Source organism: Lathyrus oleraceus, chromosome 5 (assembly GCF_024323335.1).
Source record: "Lathyrus oleraceus cultivar Zhongwan6 chromosome 5, CAAS_Psat_ZW6_1.0, whole genome shotgun sequence".
Lineage (NCBI taxonomy): Eukaryota > Viridiplantae > Streptophyta > Magnoliopsida > Fabales > Fabaceae > Lathyrus > Lathyrus oleraceus.
In genome coordinates, this window is record NC_066583.1 from 61,233,325 (window position 1) to 61,241,237 (window position 7,913).

General features: G+C 37.2%; 2 protein-coding genes across 3 annotated transcripts; one reads left to right on the top strand and one right to left on the bottom strand.

Annotated features, from left to right (window-relative positions):
- The first annotated feature begins 2,386 nt into the window (after window positions 1-2,386).
- Window positions 2,387-4,775, top strand: LOC127084615 (lactoylglutathione lyase GLX1). 2 transcript variants are annotated; one of them, XM_051025104.1, is made up of 9 exons: window positions 2,387-2,664; window positions 2,803-2,944; window positions 3,038-3,162; window positions 3,274-3,338; window positions 3,436-3,648; window positions 3,752-3,799; window positions 4,023-4,130; window positions 4,248-4,388; window positions 4,498-4,775. In XM_051025104.1, exons 1-9 carry the CDS (start codon window positions 2,529-2,531, stop codon window positions 4,537-4,539), a joined length of 1,020 nt encoding a protein of 339 aa, XP_050881061.1. In that variant the 5' UTR covers window positions 2,387-2,528; the 3' UTR covers window positions 4,540-4,775. The 2 variants fall into 2 exon arrangements, with proteins under 2 accessions (XP_050881061.1, XP_050881060.1); XM_051025103.1 differs by having other exon boundaries at window positions 2,449-2,664; window positions 2,758-2,944.
- LOC127084614 (VAN3-binding protein) lies at window positions 4,537-6,819 on the bottom strand. Its single transcript, XM_051025102.1, has 9 exons — window positions 6,659-6,819; window positions 6,296-6,561; window positions 6,106-6,159; window positions 5,951-6,019; window positions 5,520-5,871; window positions 5,275-5,439; window positions 5,132-5,181; window positions 4,982-5,039; window positions 4,537-4,896 (listed from the first exon to the last, which is right to left on the bottom strand). Coding segments are annotated over exons 1-9 (1,215 nt in total). The 5' UTR covers window positions 6,660-6,819; the 3' UTR covers window positions 4,537-4,696.
- Between the last annotated feature and the right edge of the window lie 1,094 nt (window positions 6,820-7,913).

Sequence of the window (7,913 nt, forward strand, 5' to 3'; positions counted from 1 at the left end):
CCTTATTGAGTTGAAGACCGATGAATATTTGACGTTTATGTGGAGATCATTTTGTCGTAGGCTAACTAAGGGGTCGACCGAGTTAGATGTAAAGATTTCAAGATCTATCAATGACATAATTAAGATGCTGAAACATCCATAATCATTTGGTAGTGTTTAGGTTTTATTATTTTTTATTGTTTTCTTAAGTTATGTAATCGTCTGTCTAAGTTATGTAACCCTTGGTCAAATGTTAAATTATGTTCATCATGCATCAAAGGAAGATCCTAAATGTTATCTAATAAAAAGTGTTGTGCAAATGTCTGAGTAATGTTACACATAATATACAGATAATACATAAAATAATAATAAAGTCTAAATAGGTCCCCCACGGACTATGTGTGGTGGCCGCGATAATCCAGTAAAAACCTCACCATCTAGGTTTACCAAACTCATGAGGTTATCCATAATAACTACAATCATCTGCAGGCGTTGTTGGTCCTTGGCATCAGCTAGAGGTGGCGGCGACAGCACCTCATTGACAAGTACCCCAACATCAGAAGACCCATCATCAGTCGCATGTTTAACATGTGGGATGATGCAAGGATGTGATACGGTGAGGTACCACTCTAGGTAACCACCCTTACATTGTGAGTCATGTTGAACCCTCATTACTTATCTCTAATGGCACGACCAGAGCTGATGATGTTACTCTGAAACCACCTGTCATTGCCCGCAGATGAAACATTCGAAACTGGTCGTAGGATGCTCTAGACATAACCATATTATCGTAGACATCTCTCAAATAAGTATCTAGCAACTAAAGTCTCCCACCGCATATAACTAGAATATAAAGAAGAATCATCAAACTCACGATGGACTTTGTAACCTGTGTAAGGTGTCTAGATGACATCATCTACAGTAAGCACATCAAGCCTCCTCTTGTACTCCGCAACACCACTGGGGTGTGATTGCCTGACCTTCCATCTACTCGCCCATGGGGCGCCCACAGGGGAATGGTGCACCCTTATATCATAGATGGTGGGGGAAATGGTTGTATATCCAGCACTGATAAAAGAACACTGACATAATAAATAATAATTAAGAAATGTTATACGTAACAATTAAGTAAGAACTAAACTACAAATAATAATTTCAAGTATATCTGAAATATACTCAAATAATCAACAAGTTGTTTGATCTCAAAGGCAGTCGCAACTCTAAGTGTTGTATATAGGATGGTTAACAAAGCGCACCCCCAAGTCCAACTGGTATCGTCAAGGCTACTAAAAAGCCACATGTACCGAGCGTTAATATAAAAATGAGACTTATCCGTAAAGAGAGTACATGTTACTATATGTAGTATGTACACCCTAGCGACAGCCTCAAACATTTGTGCCCCAAAAATCTCGTCATACCTATCTCGAAGCCAAGACATATGAAGGTGAACTCCCCTGTTAAACTCAAACTCATCTAGCGCGACCTCCTTAGTAACTCTCAAATCTCGTACAACCACCATGCATGCAAGCGACTGGCTAATAACAGGAGTCGTGAATAATATACTTGAGATAGGGAGATGGAACAAGAAGGAGATATCATCCAGAGTGATAGTCATCTCTCCATACGGAAGATGAAAAGAAGATGTCTCCTTGTGCCATCTTTCAACAAAAGTAATAAGAAGTGGAGCGTCGAGTATGGTGAGAGAGCAGACGACAAATGAGAGGAGGACAAAATCATGTACAATTCGCCTGACCTGCTCAGGCATCGGAGTCTTGGGAAGTTCTCCATCTTCGATCCATGGGATGTCACCTTCAATGGGAGACGGTCCTATAACAACCAAATTTAAAAAATTATAAGTTAGATTTCAACACATCATAGAACAATAATAAATAAATTAAAGTAGAACAATAATAAATAAATTAAAGTTAAATATAAAATATATATACTTCTCCCTGCCCCGGTATGCCACATGATCAGCATACTCGGTAAGCATCGATTAGTCAATGAGTTCTTCCGAGAACTCTCCATTAGTGTGCATAGACGACTCTATCGAAGCAGGAGTCATAACCTCTGTATCAGCAATATGGGCATCTAGCTGGACCACCTCATTTGCAATATGGGCATTTGGTGCTCAGCATCATCTTTGGACTACTCGTCTGGTCTCACGGCTCGGCGCCGGATGCTACCGTGTCTGGTGTGAACCAGTTGGAACTACCCGTAACTGGAAAGACTCAACCTCAATAATCCTAGTTGGGCTTCCGCTATATCTGTGGCCCTGCCTGCAATGGGGTTGTCATTTTCCCTGTATTTCACTACAAAAACAAAACAAAAAATATATATAAGCTTAAAATGACTTCATGGATTCCCAAGATTAAAAGTCCAGCTGAAGCACAGCCCAGCCCAATGAAAGCCTCTGTTAATTCCGGGCATTGCAAACCGATGCTTGAATTTGGATATAACCATAGCCAATAACAACATAGTAACACGTCACTATAATAGCGTACTAGATTTGGTTCTGTGACTACCGTGTCCCATAGATTTGCATAACAATGATCTCTTCCTTAATGTTACCATCTGCTACAACATTAAGACCTTGTTGTAGCTGCAGCATCATTCCCTCATCATCATCATCTTCATCTTCACGAAGACTCACTCTCTTTCATCTTCTCACCACCGGTGCTATTGGTAACTAACTAATCTCTCTACCTTTCTCCACACACAACACAACAAACCCTTCATTTATTATTATTATTATTATTCATTTTTCTTATCACTTAGTTTTCTGGTGCTGCTGCTGCATTTGGTTATTCCTTTCCTTACTAGTTCTTCCACCACAATCACAATTCTTCGGTGCAAAACTATCACAAGCTAATGCTGCTCAAAACTTGTTTGATTGGGTCCAAAATGATGATAGAAGATTTCTACATGTTGTTTACAGTGTTGCAGATTTGGACAAGACTATAAAGTATATATATGATCCTTCTTGATTGATTTTTGAATTGATACTTTTCGCTCATATTCTTGATGTAAACATTTTTGTATGTTTGAAATTTGACAGGTTCTACACTGAATGTCTTGGCATGAAGCTTTTGAGAAAACGCGATATACCGGAAGATAAGTATTCGAATGCTTTTCTTGGATATGGACCTGAAGATTCCAATTTTACAGTGGAACTTACTTATAGTAAGTTGAATTCTTAATGCTACTTCTTTTTGTTTCGGTAGAATCGTTATGAATATCATCATGTATACAAAATTGATTCTCATCGTAGTTGCTATTTCGCGGAGATTGCAGATTATGGTGTAGATAACTATGACATTGGAACTGGTTTTGGACATTTTGGTGTTGTAGCTCAAGATGTAAGCTTTTCAAAAAGATTATCAAGCATTATTGTTTATCTTCAATGCTAGAATTCTATGATCGCGATTATTGTTGTTTTATATTGCAACTCTGCAGGTTGCCAAGACAGTTGATATTGTAAAGGCGAAAGGGGGCAAGGTTACCAGGGAGCCGGGGCGTGTCAAAGGCGGCTCTACAGTTAGTGCTTCCGTTGAAGATCCTAGTGGTTATCGGTTTGAGCTTTTGGAGAGAAGACTTACTCGTGAACCGTTGTGCCAAGTGATGCTTCGAGTAGGCGATCTTGATCGTGTCATAGCCTTCTATGAAAAAGTGAGTGTATTTACTCTTCTTATTGTGATGGTTCCTTCTGGTTACTTAGGTGTAAACACAGATAAGTAGCTAAATGTTTTTCTCGTCTTTGTTGATTTCGAAGGCTGTTGGAATGAAACTTCTCCGCAAGATAGACAACCCTGAGGAAAAGGTAACATGTAACAACTACTCGTGGCTATTGATAAGATGCATAGCTATCGGTTCTAGAAACTACTGTTTTGATTGATGTTTTTAATTTCTACATAATAAAATTATGATTGTTCTTTTGTCATTGGAGGTGATTTAGATCAGTGGAGGTAATTGAGTTTGCAAGATCGTGCGCTTCCATGATCTGGATCGCGATTCTGATAACATAAATTATGATTGTTTTCCAGAACACAGTAGCCGTGTTAGGATACGGTCCTGAAGCTAATGGTCCAGTTCTAGAACTGACGTATAACTACGGCGTCACTAATTATGACAAAGGAAATGGTTATACACAGGTAAAATCTGTTCTATTTCTATCATGTGCAGAGGATTTTATGACTTTCGGACGGGCCTACATGAATCATAATGCAAGCCATTATAAGAAATATGTAACTCATTTAGTGTTTGAACAGATCGCAATAGGCACGAATGATGTCTATAAGACAGCAGAAGCAATCAAGTTATACGGAGGTAAGATTATCCGTGAACCTGGACCTTTACCAGGTATCAACACCAAGATTGTCGTTTGCTTAGACCCTGATGGTTGGAAATTGGTATGGAATTTTTCATTTTTGTTTCTTGTATGCAATGTATTATTGTGTTAAACTTTATTTGTCGGATGCTGTTTATTTCACTGATCGGCTTATTTATCACTTCACGCAGGTATTTGTTGATAATGTCGATTTTCTGAAGGAATTAGAGTGACAAAAGCATGGATTTTATAGATCCTACACTTCGCTGAACTTATAATAGGCCAACAATTTTTTCAGCGATATTTTATAATCGCGCTGTCAATTCAACATATCGATAAAGAAAAGTAAACATGTATTTACAGCAATCACATTGTCATCTTTAATATTTTTTAGTATGTTACTTTAGCGCGGCAACTCAACATGTATTGGATTCCTTCTAGCCACAAAAGTTTGTCTCCTTTTCTTTCACATTCAAATTCTATTGATCTGTCGGCTGTTTTTATTCCAAAATAGGCTCTCTTTTCGCAATTGTCTTCCTTCTCCCTTCCGGGCCAAGCTGGGATATCACTGCACACTCCAGTGACTATATCTGCCATTTTAGGCCATACCTTAACATTGCTTACAGTAACAAAAGAGTAAACTAAATAAGTTGTGTATACTGAAATTTGGCTTACATTTCTTCTTTTTCGTGAATCTTCCTGCAATATGCTTGCTTTTCATTTTTGCTACTACCTGTTGTCGTTGTGTCGATATAATTAGCAATTATTCGAACTCGTGCCTATGATTTGTTAATGAATGTAGAAGTTTTTTCTTTGAACAATTACCTGAAAACTTGAATTAATATTGAAAGAAACTTGCTTCCAATGAAGAACTCCTGTTATGGAGAGTTAAAATAACAGTTACTTGCATTAGAAGTTATTCTTCAATTTTAATGAAGCCGCGTTTTCAAACATGTCGGTAGACATACCTTTTCTTGTACGTTTAAGAAGTACGCCTCCTCGAAAGACAAAGTCCAGTGTTGTCAGGATGTATGCTTCTTTGGCTTCGCCGCATTTCTCCTCAACCGGAGGAATTGTAGTAGCTCCAATCCCCCTCTCGAGACGTGCCTTTAGAGTAGCCGCCCCTCGCAACGCTGTTGTTTATTTCATTAGATTATCTCTCGTTTTGCATTAGAATTTGAGGTTCATAAATTGACTTTAAATTTTATAATACCTGTGGCTGCTCCAGCTGTAAGAGTCATAATATCTCCGTTAGTTTTTGCGTTAATAGCCGAGTCGACTGCAGTTACGATCTGGTCCTGTTCAGCTCCCATATCTTCTGCAATCTCAATGCAGTGAGAGGCTACTAAAGAAGCTGCAGAAGCAACTGCAGCAGAAGCCATGGCATTAGGCTTTTCGGATGATGCTATTGAAGCAGCAACCGCTGCAACAGCGGCAGCAACGCCAACTACCGATACCGCAGCGTGCAGCTGAGCATTATGAGTCCTAATTTCTTGCTTTTTCCTCTCCTTCTGATCTTTCAACCACCTACCTGTTGTCTTCCCTCTCATCAAGCTCCTATAGAGCTGGTGAAGTAAAAAATGAATGAAAAAAAGTTCCAAGTAGTATAGTAGGAGATTCAGCTAGTATCTGATTATATAATACCCCGTTTCTCAGCAAGTTTTGACTCGAAATGAACTCCGTAGAAAGTGTTTGATGAAGTAAAAGTAAATCCTGCAGATGAATCTCAGCAAGTATTGATATTGATTTATATACACTTTAGATTGAATCGATCGGCTAGGTTATAGTAAGTTAAGTACCTTCGTTTCGCTACTTTCATTTGGTGAAATCTGAGGATAACGCCGGTTAGATAACTGCTCAAATAACTCGAATCAGAAGTTCATAACCAATACAATAAAAATAACATGAACACAAAGACATTATTAAGTGCATGGTTTCCAATTTTCATGCTGCATTGCATTGTGAAAACTTCAAAGAAAATGTTCTTACAGAATCCTTAGAGGCAGTGAAACCTTTGGTATTAAACTGATCAGAATTGCGTAAGAGTCGCATCTCCATAGCCGAGGATGTCGAAGCATCGTTGTTGTGCAGTGCTTTGGATAGTTCCGTAGCAGAAAGACTCCATGATCTAGCAAGAAACTCCATAGATTCTGTCGGTGTTTCGGGCGGCGGAAGGCAAGATGATGCAGGAACATTCTCATCTAATGTCTCCAGCTGATGAAGTGAGCATTTAGAGACAGAAGTGTTGAAGTTCACTAAAATTGAAATTAATCACACAAAAAACGAGTTATATACTTTCATGAGAATTGAAAAAGTTTGAAGTTTCTTTATTTTACTAATATTAACACTCACTTGTTAAGAGTTATACTCTTAAGTTCCTTAGGCTTCAATGACTCAAGAGAGCAATATGATAAGAGAACTTATGATTATGATCAATAGTTAGATATATGTAAAGAGAAAATGTGAAGTTGTTTAAAAGTGGTTATTATTTAGGATGAGAAAAAAACAAGTTAAAAGATTCTTAGTGGTGATGGAAAGAATATGATTGAAAGGGCAATTATATTTGTCTCCACTTATGTTGTATCTTTTGATTTCCACTTGTTAGTGCTTCATGCATAAAGAGTCAAAGACCTGTTTTTATGGCAGCGGAGTTCATCATTACTAGGAATTTTCTGTCACCATTATCATCACTTTTTAAAGTAGGAATTAGGGACCCATTTGTTTGTAGATTTGTATTTTGATTAGAAAAAGTTAATAAAAAAATTATTATTGTATAAAATATTTCTTTATATTTCTATTATAAAAAAAAATTATTGAATAATTAATATCTCTAAACTATAATATAAAAATAAATATATAAGTTACTTAACATATTTAAAACATAACTTTTCTTTATAATAGAGATGGAAGAGTGTTAGAAGTTATAATTTAATATTTTGTTGAAGACTAGCATTTGATTATGTCGAAATAGTTAGTCGAGGAGTAGGAGTCAATTGTATTCGACTGAGTCGAATACAAATTATTGTTGTTATGTCGAAATGTAATTTGTAGTTTTGTACTTTGCATTTTATATAGTTTTGAGTTTGCGTTTTAGTTGTCTATATAAAGGTATTGCATGATGTGAATCCTAACAACTTTTACTCAATAGTATTTTCTCTTTTTACAATTTAATTTTCTCTCTTTTCTCTATTCTTTTTCTCCCATCTTTCTTGAAAATCCTTTGTTCCAACAAATTGATATCAAGGAGCCCGACTTACGATTCAGAGAAAATTTGTAAAGGCAAACGGAAACACGACATCAGCGCAGTTTCCAGTAAACCTACCATTTTTCAAATGGGAGAACTACGAACGGTGGGTTGCGTAGATGAAGGTCGTATTCATATTTCAAAATGTGTCTGAAATCGCAAATGATGGAGTACCAGAATTGGGAGCGAATGCAAATGATGTTCAGAAAGTTGCGCACAAGGATCAAAGGAAGAAAGATGGAAAAATATATGTCCTTGATTCACCACAGTGTGTGGATTCTAACGTGTTTGAGAAGATAATTGAAGAAGAAATGACCAAAGAAGCGTGGGATAAGTTGAAGAGCTTGTACGGAGGAGATGAAA

Bases quoted from the DNA above. Each gene is read 5' to 3' on its own strand.
- LOC127084615 (XM_051025103.1), top strand. From the start codon at position 2,529: ATGATCTCTTCCTTAATGTTACCATCTGCTACAACATTAAGACCTTGT. The intron at 2,665-2,757 runs GTAACTAACTAA...CTTATCACTTAG, and splicing joins TCTCACCACCGGTGCTATTG to TTTTCTGGTGCTGCTGCTGC. The intron at 3,800-4,022 runs GTAACATGTAAC...ATTGTTTTCCAG, and splicing joins TAGACAACCCTGAGGAAAAG to AACACAGTAGCCGTGTTAGG.
- LOC127084614 (XM_051025102.1), bottom strand. The intron at 5,872-5,950 runs GTATTATATAAT...TTACTTCACCAG, and splicing joins AAAACTTGCTGAGAAACGGG to CTCTATAGGAGCTTGATGAG. The intron at 5,440-5,519 runs GTATTATAAAAT...AATAAACAACAG, and splicing joins TACAGCTGGAGCAGCCACAG to CGTTGCGAGGGGCGGCTACT.